Source organism: Anomaloglossus baeobatrachus, chromosome 4 (genome assembly GCF_048569485.1).
Source record: "Anomaloglossus baeobatrachus isolate aAnoBae1 chromosome 4, aAnoBae1.hap1, whole genome shotgun sequence".
Taxonomy (NCBI): domain Eukaryota; kingdom Metazoa; phylum Chordata; class Amphibia; order Anura; family Aromobatidae; genus Anomaloglossus; species Anomaloglossus baeobatrachus.
This window is the reverse complement of record NC_134356.1, coordinates 244,305,079-244,323,251: the sequence shown is the minus strand read 5'-3', so window position 1 is coordinate 244,323,251 and position 18,173 is coordinate 244,305,079. Positions and strand designations below refer to the sequence as shown.

General features: G+C 42.9%; 1 protein-coding gene across 10 annotated transcripts in view; it reads left to right on the top strand.

Annotated features, from left to right (window-relative positions):
• PPFIA2 (PPFI scaffold protein A2) overlaps positions 1–18,173 on the top strand; it is a 575,559-nt gene that overhangs the window by 422,923 nt on the left and 134,463 nt on the right. For 6 of the 10 annotated variants that reach the window (XM_075344770.1, XM_075344767.1, XM_075344769.1 and 3 more), the window contains 2 exons: positions 6,999–7,082; positions 11,467–11,598. In XM_075344770.1, the coding sequence (XP_075200885.1) occupies positions 6,999–7,082; positions 11,467–11,598 (216 nt within the window). Of the gene's footprint in view, positions 1–6,470; positions 6,558–6,998; positions 7,083–11,466; positions 11,599–18,173 lie in introns of all 10 variants that reach the window. The other 4 variants (XM_075344766.1, XM_075344764.1, XM_075344763.1 and 1 more) reach the window with 1 other exon arrangement.

The window sequence follows — 18,173 nt, the reverse complement described above, 5'->3', positions numbered from 1 at the left end:
GTGACATCACGGTCACATGACTTTAATGTCACCAAAGATCCTTAAGCAGTCTTCACCTCAGAATAGAAATGCTGGGAACCACTAAGAGAGCGGGGGCCTTGAAAAATTGGAGACCAGCCGGTCTCCTCTTCAATTCCTCTAGACTTCTGCAGTTATAGGACCTTTGTGACATCATGGTCACATAACCATGATATCACCAAAGGTCTTTAATCAATTGTAACAGTGAAATGGAAACAATGGGGACCCCTAAAAGAGTGGGGGTCCTAGGATATTCACCAGTCCTCCCCCCAAAATGCCCGTTCTGACTATTACTAAGGCTTATGTTTTAAGTAGCAAGCATGCTGCAATCCAATCCTATAAAATCATGATAGGGCTTAGTTTTGGGGTAAGTCTTATTTTTGCAGAAACATGGTATTACTGCTGCTATACTTTTTCTGACTTAATATATGGTTTTTTTTTTAGAGCGGTCTCTTTTTTAGAGCAATCTTGCCATTATATGTCATATTTAATTTTAATTTATTTTCAATAAAATTGGCATTTTATGAAATATGGGGCTCTTTTAAATGTCACATACCTGGGTTTGGGTTCAGGTATTTGGTTTATATTGAATGTTCTTTGAGTTTGATCCCCATTATTCTAAATGTGAGTTTAGTTGTTCCAGGGTTATCTACCTGATATTATTAAAAGGATTGCCTGGGAATTTAACATTCATGACCTATTTTTACTCTAGGTCATCAATGCATGATCGTTGGGGGTGCGCTGTTCAGCTCCTCCAGGTGCCACCACTGGCTGAAATTAGTTGTGGTGCTGAACAACATAGCTCTGTCTACGGAATAGTCACCGCAACTGGGTACTAAATATACACCCTCTATTGCTTTAAATAAGGGATGGCTATGCAGTTCACAGCCATAGCCACTCTACAGTTGATGGAACTGTGCTGTCCAGCGCTGAAATTGAGTAGTTCTCGCCTGCGGTAGTATCGGGAACAGCTGGTCGGCGGGGGTGCCAGGTATCACTCCCTCATTGATCAGACATTGATCTCCTATGCTGAGTATAGGTTATCACTGTTAACGGTCCAGACAACCCCATTAAATAAAGAATGTCTACAAACAGGTATCATTTTGCCAGGATGCTTAATGTCATGGTGACCAAACTGGATAGGCACATGGTGCTTGCTGTGGTATAAGTACTACTACGAGAAATTAAGCCAAAAATTTACCAATAACTGTTTCTTAGTATTTTATAATATTTTGCTGGATAACAAAATCGAAAACTTCTCAATTGCAGTAGTTCATGGAGGCAATAAACCTTTAAAGGTCATGATGCTGCCTTTCAAACTATGTCTATAAAGATCTAATTGCTAAGTCTGTGGAATGAGCCAAGAGATGCTCTCTCTCCAAGGCAACCACTCAATTACCAGGACAATGCACATACCACTTACTAATATATCAGATGGGACTGGCAAACAAATCCAGCAAAGCTAGATAGACTGGGTTGCTGTAAAGAAAATCAAATTGAATCTAGCATAGTATTGAGAATTTTTTGAGTTCATACTTGAGATTTCAGATGTTCAATATCGTGGTTGTCTCTTATTAATTTTTATTATGATATAAGACATTTTATAAACATTTCCATTGGAATGTTTTAGAACTGCTGTATAATAATAAATCATTTTAATTCTATAGCTCTAACATATACTGCAGCACTTTACAATTCATGCCATGATTATTGTCGCTGTCACGATGACTATAAGATGGTAGGGAACCGAGGACCCTAAGCTGTCCCTCAAGCTAGCGAGCCCTATGCAATCCCTAATCTCAGGGATACTCCTGAAGGGGGAGTTGCCAGAGTCTACTTCCTGGCCCTGCTCCTCACCAGTTCTCCTGTCATTCCCCATCCCACGAGGGAGGGATCAGACAGGAATTTGATGAATCCACAAATAAAGACAGATATAGGAAAAACAAAACTCTGTCACACTGTACACACACACACAAAGGTAAAGACAATAAGAGATTCAGGAGTAAACATAAGAGCAGAAGGGAATCTACTTATCAACAGGGGTAAACTCCACAACTGCTCAAGCAAATAGCATAAGTATCTCCAGAAAGTCTGAGACACCACACCTTAAAGACCAAGAAAGACAAACTAAACATGGGTGGAAGCATTCAACCAGCATAAATAGGAGGGGAGAAGATGTGATAGGCCTCCCCACAGCATGTGATCAAAGGAGCAAGCAGACCAGCAAAGATTAGCTCTTGGTAGCCTGCCTTTAAATCAGCACACAGCAGGTTGACGCCTTAGTCTGCCTGTGTTAATCACAGACACTAAAGAAGCCATCAGGCAGAGTGTCAGAATCTGAACAGAGCTGCTCTCTGCCACCATGACAATCGGCGAAGTTTGTGCAAAACTCCGTGTTACAGTCGCATAGAACTCCAATATGTTGATGTGTTGATGACAAATTTCATGTGTCAATACCAGCAATGGTGTGAAATGGAAAATTAGATTGAAATCCCACTAGGAACAAGGTCATCTGTAAGAATATGCATGCATTTTTCTAAATAGTATCAAATCAATACCATAGAATCAAATGCATAAAACATCCATAAAAGCAAAACAAAACATCAATTCTATTTTTATTTTCATTTTAAAATGAAGACATGTTTCTTTAAGGTCAGTCTCCTTTCAAATGTAACCAGTAGTCCAATGAAAAATATACCATACATCCCAGTGTCTACATATATTTTTGGGACTTGAGAAAATGTTTCCATAGGCTTTTGTTGGAGACAATGGGTCAATTATGTCATTCCTGATCATAAACTTCCTTACCATGCCCATCATATTGAAATAGTCTTAAATAGGTTGTCCACTACTTTAATGATGATGGCCTATCCTTAGGATAGGTTATCAATGTCTAATCTGCCGGGCTCCGACACCCCTCCCCTATGAACTGTTCTCTGTGGCAGCAGCAAGTGGCTAGAATTGCTCTGTTCCAGAGCTTCCCGTCCTCTCACAGCAGCTGCAGCTGGATACTGCACATTCGCCACCCATTCAAGTCAATAGGAGGCAGATGTGAAGTACCCAGTCACGGCCGCTATCATAAGACGGGGCAGCTCCGGAACTGAGCATTTCTGGGCACAAGCTGCTGCCGCCAGGATAGAGAACAGACTTCAGGTTTGTAAATCTTTACAGTGCACACACTGTGCACTGTGAGGATTATCTGTTGCAGTAGCGATTTGCATACATGTGGTCATGTGCCAACTAGACATGCGTGGCCTTACTCCATGCAAGTGAATTGAGGCTGGATACGTCTAGACAGAATGTGGCTGGAAGTATGCAATTCGCACCACATTACTGCCCGTTCCTGGCGCCGACACTATAGTACTTTTACAGTGTGCAGTGCTCACGCTTTGAAGGTTCTCAAGTCTGTAGTCACATACAGTGACTGCAGACTTATACCCTAAGGCGAGGCAACCCCTTTAAAGTGGTTCTTTCATAACACTATGATGCCCTATGACTAGTGATGGGGGAACCCGAACTGTAAAGTTCAGGGTCCGTACCGAACATGTAGTGTTCATGCACACGATCCCGAACGTGAGCTTTCCTGGGAAGCTCGTGTTACAGTTCAGGTCCAGTTCGGGTCCAGGGGCTCTAAAAAAAAAAAGCACATTATTAAAAAACATTCCGATTATACTTACAGGTCTCGCGACACGTCCTGCAGACTTTGTCTCCCAGCCGCTTTTGCTTCCGCGTCCGATCATTGCTGTGCCCCCGGTTAACCACCACTGACTAAAGGACCTTTCATGTTGTCATAGCCATGTGACCAGTCTTGTGTGAATTTTGTACAGACATTGGCTTACAGACTGGTCACATGGCTATGATGTAATGGAAGGTCTTGTTAACTTCCGGGGCTATTCATTGCACTGCTCGTCTCTCTGCAGTCTTTGGCTGTTTTTGGCCATGTGTGCAGTGACATCAGGGTTACCCGAGACCTTGGCTCATGGACTCAATTGAACTTTGTCACTGTGCGGGTCTCGCATCGCATCACCCGGCACGGCGCAAATTCTCCAGACAGGATTGGGTCGGCTGCATTTATTTCCATACAGCTGAGCTGCCCCTGTCTGGAGAGTGTCAGGCCGTGCGGGGTGATGCAATGCGAGACTCGCACGAGTCATATGCAAGTGGAATCATACCCTCAGTGTCAGCCTGCTTCTCACTCTGTACAGAGTGATGAAGCATAGCTGGCATGGCTCTCCCTGTTTCTCAATCTGTATATGTCTGTACAGAGCGATGAAGCAGAGCTGACATTGGTCTCCCTGCATCTCGCTCTGTATATGTCTCTAAGAGTGATGAAGCAGAGCTGACATGCTTTCCCTGCTTCTCTCTCTGTAGAGATGCTTGTCTTTACAGAGGGATGAAGCAGAGCTGACATGGCTCTCCCTGCTTCTCGCTCTATAGGGACACTTGTCTGTGCAGAGTGATGATGCAGAGCTGACATGGGCTCTATCTGCTTCTCGCTTTGTAGAGACACGTGTCTGTATAGAGCGATGAAGCAGAGCTGACATGGCTCTCCCCGTGTACTACGTCACACTAAGGATTTTTTTATAATAAAAATGGAGTCTTTAAATGTTTTTTTGTTTTATTTCTAATAAAAAAAATTCTATGTGCTGTGTTTTTTTTTACTGTTTACTAGACATTCATGGTCGCCATGTCTAATTTGGCGTGACGCCTTGAATTTTGGGCTTAGTACCAGCTGAGAATACAAAGCTGATATTAACCCCTTTATTACCCAGCATGCCACCACCATCAGGGCCACTGGACGAGCTGGGTAAAGCGCCTGGAAATGGTGCTAAGAAACAATGCGCCATTTCCAGGGGTGGCTGCAGGCTGCGGTTTTTAGCGTGGAGGGCCCAAAACGCTCGGGCCTTACCACGCTGAGAATCCCAGCCTCCAGCTGTCTGGCTTTACCTGACTGGTGATCAAAATATGGTGGGAGCTCACACATTCTTTTTTTAATTATTTTTTTAAATAATTAAAAAAAAAATAATGGGCTTCCTGTATTTTGATTGTCAGCCAAGGTAAAGTCAGCCAGATGGGGGTGGCAGTCCGTAGCCGTCTGCTTTATCTGCTCTGAGACTCAAAAATACTGCGGAGCGCTAAGTCGTTTTTTTAATTATTTATTTATTTTTATACTAGTAAATTTGTGAGGGACCCAACAACCAATCACAAATGCTGTCACACAGAATGGGCATCTTTGATTGGCTATTGGAGTAACCTGGATTCTGCCCATACATTCTAGAGGCTAGAATGCATGGACTGGTTTCAAGTTACTCCAGCATCCAATCACAGACGCCCACTCCGTGACAGCGTCTGTGACTGTCTGTTATTTTAACAGTAAAATAAAACAACAACCCAGAACCCAAACTCAATCTTTACAAAACGTTCGGGCGAGGTTCCCGATCCCGAACATCGAGGGGTTCGCCCATCACTACCTATGACACAGAAGCATAGCATTGGAACAGGTCTACTCTTAATTTAGGCAAAACAAAAAATAAAATGTGCCATTTGACTAAAAGCAATAAACAGAGTACACTAGACACTAAATATGGTGTATTCATGAGGAGACTGATTTCCACTCCTGTCCTTCCATCTTCACATTGATTTATGGCTTGTTGCTTTATACAATAGCAAGCCATCAATGATCACTTAAATGATCACTTAAAGTCAAGGATAGATAAAGACAGATGGGGAAATGTGTCTGGTATACGTATACGTTTTGATTTAATTTGATACTCTTTAAACCAAACATGTACCACGATATACCACCATTAAAACACAGAAACCACGAATGATACCTATATTTACATTGACATTGTTTACCTGAAATGTGAAGCTCCTCCATCTCTGTTCAAGTCTAGAGTCACTGCTGTCTCCTTGGTCATTTGCTGTGAAGCCGGGGATTTACACCCAGCTTCATTACGCATTCCCAGTGAGGAAGAGCATTATGAACATGCGCAATATTTGCAACGAGTCGGCGTTGACATCGTTCTTGCAAATCATGTTGCTCATGCCTACACAGACATGCTAGTTTTATATTAATTCAGCAACTACAAAGCTGCATTAGGGAGTTTGTTACAAAGCAGGGAAAGGTTGCTATACATATTGGTGACTTAGTGGAGTTAGCACAGCGGTTAGGTTCTCTTTAATTATTGGCTCTGTAATAACTGACAGTTGTGACGCTAGTGTGAACAAAGCTTGAGGAAATTGGCTATCAACATTACCAGGAGCACACGTCATTCCATTATTTTAGAACTGGGTTACATCAGTTTGCTGTTTATTTTTATTTTTTTGTCTGTTATTCCTTAAATTTACATCGTCCCATATTTTAGTTTTAAGCATTTTGTACTTTTTTTATTTAGTCTTTTATTCTGGTTTTATCAACTTTATCACTCTCCTTTTCCTTAACTTGTTAGTCTGATCCAAGTTCTTCTGCTTCATCTGCTGATTATCAATATGTAATGGAAGCTAAGCTACAAGAAATGGTCTCCATACGTAGGAAGGTAGTCCTACAGGACTTTACTTTCTATTGCTGAATAGGATCCATCTGATTTTATTTTCGTTAAATCCTTTGTTTTCTTTTTTTTTATTTGCTTTAATTATTGATAATCAACCATCATGCAGTTTAGTGCTTTAGGGGCTTATGATTTCCAATATGAGGTTTGTGTTCAAACCATGCACAGTCTGCATGTTACATTTGGCTGACTTCATTGCTCATAAATAAACCCGAAGTTTTGCTAGCGCTTGGATGTAGCAGGCCTTTATTAGCTGACACATTTCAAGCAATGCTGTCCAGCTGCATACTTCTGTACTATTTCTTTTACTAGAATAAGTTTGCGGTTAGTAGTAGCTTGCTTTTGTCTTGTACCTTACTTGAGGAACACATCATCACCAACCTGAGTGCACACATTTCAGATCAGCTCCTTGTATTTTTTTTTTCATAGGCAGAAGAAAGACATGGAAATATTGAAGAACGAATGAGGCACCTGGAAACACAGCTTGAAGAAAAGAACCAAGAACTTCAGAGAGTATGTATAATTGGCAATATAGGCATAATGCTCTAAAAGTTATCTCTGAATTTGTATGTCTTAGCATTAAAGGAAAATCATATACTGTAAATGCCATTTACATAACATGAAAATGTTTATGCTCGGCAACACTTTGCATCAAAATCACCACCAATTTACGGCCCAAAAAGAAATGTTTCTATTGAAAGGGAATCTGTTGTCAGGTTGTTGCTACCCCATCTGAGAGCAGCATAACGTAGAGACAAAGACCTTCTGATTCCAGCGATGTGTCACTTACTGGGCAGCTTACTGTCATTTCGATCTGTACATATACCACTTATCTGAATGCTGAGCGGTATGATTCTCCTCACACATCACTATTTGACAGCTTTCTGTGTAAGCTGCACATAGGCTTAAAGCTGCCTATTAGTGATAGGGGCGTGGTTGGACTACCTGGCAGCAGGTAGTGATAAACTCCTGCTGATAAACCAATGATTTTTTTTCACAACTACAGCAAGCAGCCGAGTAAGCGATACAACTTTGGAATCAAGGTTTCTGTCAGGAATGCCCTGGTTACCTATTGTTTGGTTACCCTGCTCTTCACTTTGCCCTCAGCCAAGATGGTGGAGCATGCTTCCAATAAGCTCCTCCCTCGCCACCTGTTTGTCTTTAATATCCAGCCTGGTTTAACACTCATTGCTTGAGTATTATTATTATTATTTATTATTATAGCGCCATTGATTCCATGGCGCTTTACAAGTGAAAGAGGGTATACGTACAACTATCATTAACAGTACAAAAAAGACTGGTATAGGAGGAGAGAACACCTTGTCCACGAGGGCTCATAGTCTACAGGGAATGGGTGATGGTACAATAGGTGAGGACAGAGCTGGTGGCGCAGTGGTGTACTGGACTGAGGGCTATTGTAGGTTGTAGGTTTGTTGGAAGAGGTGGGTCTTGAGGTTCCTCTTGAAGCTTTCCACAGTAGGGGAGAGTCTGATATGCTGAGGTAGAGCATTCCAGAGTATGGGGGAGGCACGGGAGAAATCTTGTACACGATTGTGGGAAGAGGAGATATGAGAGGAGTAGAGAAGGAGATCTTGTGAGGATCTGCGGTTGCGTGCAGGTAGGTACCGGGAGACTAGGTCACAGATGTAAGGAGGAGACAGGTTGTGGATGGCTTTGTATGTCATGGTTAATGTTTTGAACTGGAGTCGTTGGGCGATGGGAGGCCAGTGAAGGGATTGGCAGAGTGGTGAGGCTAAGGAATAGCGAGGGGGGAGGTGGATTAAGCGGGCCGCAGAGTTTAGGATAGATTGGAGGGGTGCAAGAGTGTTGGAAGGGAGGCCAGAGAGCAGGAGGTTGCAGTAGTCGAGGCAGGAGATGATGAGGGCATGCACTAATGTTGTTGCTGATTCTTGGTTAAGGAAAGCACGGATCTGGGAGATATATTTGAGTTGTAGTCTGTATGAGGTGAAGAGGGCTTGGATGTGTGGCATTGCATAAAGCTCCTGCTTGCAGTTCTCTTGCTGGAACCGTCTCTTTCCGGATCATTCCTTCCTCCTAATCTGTATCCCGCACGCCTGTCAGCAACCTGATTATCGTCTGCACCTGCCATGGAACTACAACTCCCAGGCTGTACCTGAGTTCCCTCTTCTCAGTGTACTTCCCGCTTCCAGTGTTCTCCCTGTTTCCCACTATTGGACTCCAGCTATTACCACCAGTATCGTGACAGTTTCTGTCTCTACATTATTCGTCTTTCAGATGGGGTTACAAAAGCCTGGTAACAGATTTCCTTTAAGTCAGCAAATATTTGACCATTACTATACATGTCCCGATGGCATGACTAAACTACAATACAGTACATTGTGTATTGTCGTAGGGACTCTAGGAATTGGGTGTTGAATATCATCACTGATATAAACTGATTAATATATTTTCTAGATATGTTTTTCTAAAATATATGGGTTTTTTTACCTTTTGCAAAACATTATATGAAAAATGAGTTTAAAAACTCTTTAAGGGTTTAGGTAGTGAAGGTACTAGAAGCTGAAATATGGTTCGGGTCAATCATCAATTTCATAAACATACTGAATGTTTGCTGATCTTTAAATTCAAAAGGGTATTTTGGTTTTAATTTTCTCTCTTTCTATAGTAGAAAATTATTTGCGTGAATTTACAGTTTTGCTCAAGTATCTCTATAACGTCAACTGAATAGCTCTGAACATGTCAGTCATGTGACCCCTGGTAATGATTTACTGAGTAACAGTATTTACAAAGTATTTACATCTACGACCACGTCTCATCATCACATATGTAAATATATGAAGGAAGATAATGATGCATATAAAGCATATAATGATGTGCACACCAAGTTTAAAAAGTACAAACAACTTTATTGAATTCCAAGGACAAACATATTAAAAGCAATTAAAATGACATGAAAGACAATACCACTATACAAAAAATATCAAATGTACAAAATACCTATAATGAAGTCCAGCGAAAATAAGTTATTATATGTATAGATCATATCAGTATAAGTCACCATATGGCAAGGGGAGAAGAAGGCAAATAGATAATGTATGGTACAACCACAAGGAAAATGCCTCCTGCAATTAATAGGTAAGTGGATGGAAAATACTAATATAACAACTCCCTAAGGTTCAATCTTGCCACACAAGGAAGGGTAAGGCACGCAGTATGGTGTGGGGGAATGGCAAAACCAAGAAAAACCCCTAAGCCAGGTGCTAGAGAAAAATAGACTGTTTGCAAACAGTCGCAATTACAAGGTGCCTCTTCGCTATCCCAGTAAGAGATAAACGGCTAATGGCTGGCACTGTGAGGCAAGCTAGTCAAGCTCTGGAAATGAAGGAGACCCAACGCGTGTCGCCACTCACGGAGACTTCGTCAGGGGTGTAGTCAAGGAAAACAAGCAAGTTTTAAATATCCCCATAATTAGGAAAAGAAGACAGCAAGTATGTGAGGAGCCAGTGGAGACAGCAACAGGCTGAGTATGCGTAAGTGCATGTCAGCAGTTCCGTAGCCAAGAAGATCGAGGCTAAAGCACTGATTGGCTGCTGTGATGTAGCATATAGCACATGTGCTATGATGTAATAGAACAAATAACCACCAGACATGGACTTCATTATAGGTATTTTGTACATTTGATATTTTTTGTATAGTGGTGTTGTTTTTTTATGTCAATTTTAATTGCTTTTAATATGTTTGTCCTTGGACTTCAATAAATGTGTTTGTACTTTTTAAATTTGTTGTCCATATCATTTATGCAGAGTCTTTTCTCTTCCTTCCTTGATTACCTCTTCTCCCTATCCCTTTGACATATAGCAAATTAGGTGCACCTGGCTTTCTTTAAAGTATGTAAATGTATGTGCAGAGGCATGTCTACCATCTCTCCAGGCAAGCACTTAAAGGCAGGCCATCATGTTATACATAACTTCATTGGATAATCCAGGCATAGGGATTTGATGACCTCTCCACAGCATAAATTATCTATAACAGGCCGGTAGGGTTCCAACACCCGGAACCTTCCCACCGAACAGTCATTTCCTTTTGCTTTGGCGGAAGCCAGATGTAAACATTTTGAATGGAGCTGCTGAGCAGAATTCCATTCAAAGTATAATGGCCACTGCCTGCTGTTGGTTACTACTGCAGCCCAATGTCTATGTAAAGAATAGGAGCTATGCTGCAGTAGCATTTAGTAACTGCTACCCTTTGAATGGAGCTGCCCTCAGCAGTTCTTATTCCAAGTGTTTACATTCAGCCATTACCAGACAAAAAAAAGGAGCTGTTCCATGATAGCGCCATATGTCGGACTCCCACTGATCTGCTATAGATGACCTATCTTGTAAATAGTTCATCAAATCCCTATTAAAGATAGTTAGTCCTTGTTAAAACAATTTTTCATGGTTAGGAAAAAGGAGAGGGTTTTTTTCTTTTACAAAAAGTGCCACACTTGTCCAAGGTTGTGTCTGGTTCTACAACCTAACCACTTTCAAATGTCTGTGCCGCAGTAGTAGACTCAGTCCTCAGGAGTGGCACTTTTAATGGAGGAGACAGGGCTATCACTAGGAATTTCAGGGCCCCATACTGGTAAGATTTCTGAGCCCCCTTGAGACTCCACCCAGGCTTCATCCTAGCTCCGCCTACACCCCTTGAACATTCCACAGTCCCACGGCCCATTTTCAGAAAAACTCTTGCATTTGCGAGTACACAGCCTGTGTGTGTGTGTGTGTGTATATATACATATATATATATATTTATATCCAGAGGACGCAGGCCTATTTTTGTAATCCGACAACCCCTTTAAAGTTTTCTCAAGATACAAAAAGCTGGTAGGAACAAAGTGTTACAAGTCTGCTTGTTATTTCTTTGTGTGATATAGGCTCGCCAAAGAGAGAAAATGAATGAAGAACACAACAAAAGACTTTCTGATACAGTTGATAGGCTTCTAACAGAATCCAATGAACGGTTGCAGTTGCACTTGAAGGAACGAATGGCTGCACTTGAAGACAAGGTGATCACTGCTGTTTTTTAACTTATTTGATCAGTAGTGAGAAATCTTCCTACAATAAATGAACACTGTCGGGGTATTTAAAGAGAATTCTTAACTTGTCTTAAATATAATTTTTAACACATACTTGCATTCTTCATAAAATAACAATTCTGGAGCATCTTTGGTAGAACTTTTCATTGTGCCATGCTTCCATTATACCTCCTAGAAATGTATAAATAAATAGATAATTAGGTGTTACAATTCATCTGGAAAGTGTCAATTCACGTTCTGACATTGTATTGAAAAGGAGTCAAAGCAACACCCAATTTTTACACATTTCAAGGAGGAAAAATAGAGAAACTGCACATCACATAGTTGTAGGAAAAGATGTTTCAGCACCAGGGACAGACGGACAGCCGCTGTAAATCTACAGTCGTTTTGGTCCCTTGCTCTCCAATAGCTCATTTCATATTATCAGAAGACATTTCTCATGAATTTAGAGAATCATTTACACATTAGATAAAATGGTCCTGTTCATAATATCTGAAACATTCCTCCTCTTATAAAAGCCACAGCATTCACAGATCCATTAGCAGTATATTAGTGCGCTGCTGTGTACAGAAAACATCCGGCCAGTGTGCGCTTGTCACTTCTAATCCAAACTCAGTTGGGTGGATACACCTGGAATAATCTATTTTTTGCAATTTGATGAAGCATGCAAGCTAAATATCACATGAAACACTGATTAATGTGAACAGGTCGATGCAAGAATGTGAAATATTGAGATGTTTGTAAAGCATTCATCACAAGATCTTCAAGGGAAATTGTTTTCTGATGTTATAATAGTCCATTTTTTTCAAATTGCAAGGGGCTGCCAGGACCAATATATTAATGTTAAACATGATGAAAAATCAATCACTAAGGAATTGACAGATTGATTTAAAGTGTTCATGTCGTAATAGATTCATATTGTGTTTCTGATGACTCTCATGAAGTGCACAATACTGGGTAAATATTTTAGGCAGGTATGGAAACATGGCTGCTGCATAAGAATTCTTTAAAAAAATAGAAGTGGTAATAGTTTGCCGTAATTTTATCATTTAACAAAATCCATGAACAAAAGAGAAATCTAAATCAAATCAATATTTGGTGCAACTATCCTTTGTCTTTAAAAGAACTTCCAAGCATCAATTCTTCTAGGTATACTTGTTTTTTAAGGAACTTGGCAGGGAGATTTTTCCAAACATCTTGGAGAACCACAAATCTTCTGTAGATTTAAGCATGCGCAAATCCTTCTGTGTCTTTATATAATCCCACACAGACATGATGTTTAGATCAGGGCTCTGTTGGGGTCATATCATCACTTTTAGGAATCACTGATACTTTTTTACATTGGCAGTATGTTTGCGGTCGTTGATGTAGAATAAATTTAGAGTGAATCAGATGTCTACTTGATGGTATTCTTTTTTAAATTCTTTATTTAACCATAAACATGGAATCATTCCAAACTGAATCACATACGATACATTTCACATCCATTATATGTCATGTTTATAACATTCTGACTTTAATACATGGAAATTCCCACACCTTAACTTTTCCAAGTTTACCAATAACTTTTTTATAATACGGGATTACCAGAGTAAATTACGAATAAAGAAAAAAGATGAGAGTCTGTCAGGAAAGATGAAACGGGCGACAAATAGGGAAGGAAGACACAAAAGGAAAAGGGAGTGGGAAGGAGGAGACACTAGGGCATAGACGAACACAAAGCAGGGATCCACCTTCTCAGATCACTTCCGTCCCATGGCACCAGTAGGCCTCCCCTCAATCGGGAGGTATCCATGTGCCGTAATCGTTAGAGTATTTAAACTCGATCCAAGAGTACTATGTTTTGTGAAAGGCCTCATATCTGTCGTGGAGAGACGCCATCGGGTCCTCCATGTACATCAGTTCATTCACCCTGTTTGCCCACACTGATAACTTTGGCGGGGAAGATGATCTCCACCCCAGAGGGATACACGTCCTGGCAGCCATCACCAGGAAGCTTAACAGAGATCCTTTATATGCACGGACAGAAGACTCAGATAATTGGAGCAGGAACAGTTCTGGGCCCAGGGTCTGCGTGTATCCAGTCACATGCCAGATCACTCCCCGTACCCCCTCCCAAAACTGCTGCAGCACGGGGCATGCACAGAATATGTGTAAAAAGTCTCCTTCCCCTGCACCACATCTCCAAGAACTAGCGTCTACTGCTGGGAACATCCTATGGAGTTTTGTTGGGACCCTATACCACCGGTAAAGACATTTGTAATTGGCTTCTTGAAATTTCGAACTAATAGCCGATTTGTGAGCAAGAGACAGCAACTTGTTTCTCTGCACAGCAGAGAGAGAGAGGCCCAAGTCCGACTCCCACTGCAAGAGAAATCTAGGAGGTGGCAAATCTGTAGAGGTAATTAGCATAGTATGTGAGATAGCCAAAGAGTGTCTGAGGATACCCCCCTCCATGCATAACTTCTCGAATTCTGTGAGGGGTCTGGAAAACTGACTATAGTCTGATAGAGAACAGAGAAAATGTCAAAGCTGCATAGACCGCCACAAGCCCAGAGGACAGGGGACCCGGTAATTCTGAAGTTCCTCCGTCGTTGGCTAATGCCCCTCAACCCCAATTTGGTGTGCTCGGAATCTATTCCGGGAAATCCACAGACGAAACACCGGGTCAGAAAGACCTAAGGAGAAGTCTGGGGAGCCGTTGGTTGGGGAAAGGGGAGAGGGTATGGGAATTAGGGATCTCTGGACCACCTCATGAGTACAGCAGGATAGCGTGGCGCTAATCGTAGGATTGGTCTTGAGTTTAGTGCCCATTGGAGAAATCACCCATGGGAGCGCCGCCAGTGGAATATCCGTGAAGCTCTGCTCCACCGACACTCAGGGTTTGACAGCAGAATGCCTGCACCAGTCCACCACTCTGGCTAAGTGAGTGGCTACATAGTATGCCTTGAGATCCGGGAGGCCCAGCCCTCCCCGGGTCCTAGGTCTACACAGCAGCGACCGCGCCAATCTCGCGGGCTTGTTTGCCCACAAGAACCCCGTTTGCATGGAAGAAACTTCTCTAAAGAAGGACCTAGGGATCCCGATGGGCAAGGTCTGGAGGAAGTACAACAGTCTTGGGAAGATATTCATCTTGAGGATCGCGCACCTTCCAAACCACGTAAACGTGCTTTTTGACCAAGTTTTACAATCTTCTTTAATTTTTTGAAGAAGAGGAGTAAAGGTCAACTTGAATAAGGAGCTCACATCGGCTGTCAATTTGAGTCCCAGGTATCTCAAGTAATGCGGGGTCCATTGAAGATCAAAGCCTCCCTGCAGCTGCAAGACTACCCCCAAGGGGAGGTTAACGCTTAGTGTCTCCGGCTTAGACAAGTTGATCTTAAAATTAGACAGTATGGAATATCGTTTGAATTCCTGCATTAGCGCTGGGAGGCAAGTAATTGGGTCTGTGATGCAAAATAATAGAATAAAAGATTGTCCGCAAAGGCCACTATCTTGTGGGTCGTGCTGTCTATCTTAGGCCCTCTGATGTTTGAGTTCTTCCGAATGTGTTGCAGCAGGGGCCCTAGTGTAAGGATAAAAATAAGTGGGGAAAGAGGACAGCCCTGAAGCATGCCATTGGCGATAGGGAATCTCTCTGACAACACCCCATTAACCCGTATGCATGCCGATGGTGAGCTATAGAGAGATCTTATCCATCTGAGCATGTTTCACCCCAGCCCCAGATAAGCAAGGACCCCGTTCAGAAACATCCAACCCACTCGGTCGAACGCCTTGTCGGCGTCCGTTGACAGCAACATTAGAGATCCACCATCTGTCCTAGCCCTGTGAATCAGGTTTATGGCCCTCGTAGTGCTATCCCTAGCCTCCCTGCCCAACATGAAGTCAGCCTGATCAGAGTGAACTATGCCCTCTAGCAAAGGGGCTAAACGATTGGCTAGAATCTTAGAAAACAATTTTAAGTCCAAATTGAGCAGGGAGATTGGACAGTAACTGGCGCAACAGGTGGGATCCCTCCCCTCCTTGTGAATGACCACAATGTTAGCTGCTAGTGAATCCCTGGGTAGTGGCAAGGATGTACATGCTGGAATCTTAGTGAATGCAACCAGGAAGTGGGGGAATAGTATGGGGCCCAACCTCTTGTAATAGGACAACGGAAGGCCATCCGGGCCCGGTGCCTTACCCGTGGGGGAGTTTTTTAGAACCGAGGCATGTTCCATTTCAGATATCGGCGCCTCCAGTATCTCTATATCTTCCGGTTTGAGCCTCGGGAGGCCCGAGGATCTTATGTAGTCCTGTATACGTTCCCTAGCTGTCTTCCTAGCATCCTCCGTCAGGGTGTCGTCAATCAAGTACAGGGCAGAGTAAAAGTCCCTAAATGCTGAAGGTATGTCACCCGGAAGTGAGGCCCTCTAACTTGACTGCCTCTGTATGTAGGGTATATATCCCTTTAACCTCTGAGCCCGCAGCGCCCTGGCTAAAGTCCTACTGTTTTTGTTTCCAAATTCATAGAAATGCCTCCGGAATCTTGCTAACGAGGCTTTAGGTTTGTTGGACAGCAGTGATTTCAGCTTTTCTCTTTTTTGAATAAGAAGGGTTTTGTTACCGTCGTCTAACCAGTCTTTGTGAGTCCTCTCCAGAGCATGTATGTCAGCTAAAAGAGACTCCATCTCCGAGTTCCTCTCCCGCTTCAGACGAGCTCCATGTTTAATAAACAACCCTCTCACTACACATTTGTGTGCTTCCCAAGTGACAGCGGGCGTGGTTTCTCCCCTCGAGCATAGGTCAAAATATTCTTTTACCGCCACCTGGACCTCCTGCATAGTCACCTGATCTCCCAGAAGCGAGGTGTTCAATATCCACCGACCATGCTTGACAATCGGGCACGTCAGGGAAACATTAAGGACTATCAAAGCATGATCGGAGAACACTATCTCATCTATTTCAGCATCCAGCAAACAATGGAGGTCCCTGTGCAAAATAAAGAAGTGATCCAGCCTCGAGTACGAATCATGTACCGGGGAATAGAACGTGTAGTCCCTGTCTGCCGGATGCTGCAACCTCCACGCATCTATTAGCTGCTGTTCGTGTAGACCCTGTTTGATCCACTTATGGGCAGCCTTAGGCATGGTAGAAACCCCCCTCGAGGTATCTACTTCTTGATCCATTACAAAATTGAAATCCCCTCCCATTATCAATGTGCCCTCTGAAAACTCATCTAGGATGTTCAGAAATCGCAATAGAGCCGAACACTGTCCCGTGTTGGGTAAGTAGAAGGCCGCGAAAGTGAAGACCTGGGACTGGACACGACCCTTTATCATGATCAATCTTCCATCCTTGTCCGTGCGTGCCTCTATCAATTCCCATGGCAAAGAGCTCGCAATTAGGATGCTAGTCCCCCTGGACCGTGGGTCAGGAGATGGAGAATGGTAGACCGTCGAGTATCTCCGGTCAGATAGCTTGTATGATTTGTCTAGACAATAATGGGTTTCCTGTAGAAAGATTACCTGAATTCGCCTACTCCACAACAGATTCAAGAGGATCGAGCGTTTCTCTGGGCTGTGAAGACCCTTGACATTCAGGGACCCCACTCTTAGGTCAGGTTTGGATATATGCTTCATGACGTTGACAAGGACCTACGGGTAAACAACAAGGACAAGACAGACAAACACACCACAAAGGGAAGCTCTGAGGAAAGTAGAAAGAGGGGGAAAGAAGGCGGAAAACTGAAAAGGGTTGTGAGAAGAAGAGAGAAAGGAGAAAGAAGAAAAAGAGGACAAATTAAATCAAAGAGTAGGGAAAGGGTGAAATAACTCCCCCCCTCTCTAGGTAGAGTGTTGCTAAGAGAGTTTGAGAGAAAATAGCACAGCAGAAATATTAAAGAAGAAAAGAAGAAAGAAAAAAAGAGAAAAGAGAGGAAGAAAAAAGGAAAAAAAAAAGAGAAGATAGACCGCTCACGAGGAGCTCTCAGACCTATGGACCAGCCCTAGGCCTACTAAGACACTATCAACGAGGATGGGTATGAACACGCGTGTGGAGCCCACCCACCCGCCCGCATGCCCGCCCACCCACCCAAAGTTTTAAGGGTGCTTTACACACTGCGACATCGCTAACGATATATTGTCAGGGTCACGTCGTTAGTGACGCACATCCGGCGCCATTAGCGACATCGCAGCATGTGACAGAAATGAGTGATGATCAACGAGCGCAAAAACGTGAAAAATCGTTGCTTGTTGACACGTCATTCATTTCCTTAATATTATTGCTGCTGTAGGTACGATGTTGTTCGTCGTTCCAGAGACACCACACATCGCTGTGTGTGACACCGCAGGAACGAGGAACATCTCCTTACCTGCGTCCACCGGAAATGAGGAAGGAAGGAGGTGGGCGGCATGTCCGGCCGCTCATCTCCGCCCCTCCTCTGCTATTGGGCGGCCGATAAGTGACGCCGCAGTGACATCGCTATGACACCAAATGCACCTCCCCTTGAAGGAGGGATTGTTTGGCGGTCACAGCGACATCGCTGACAAGGTATGTGCGTGTGA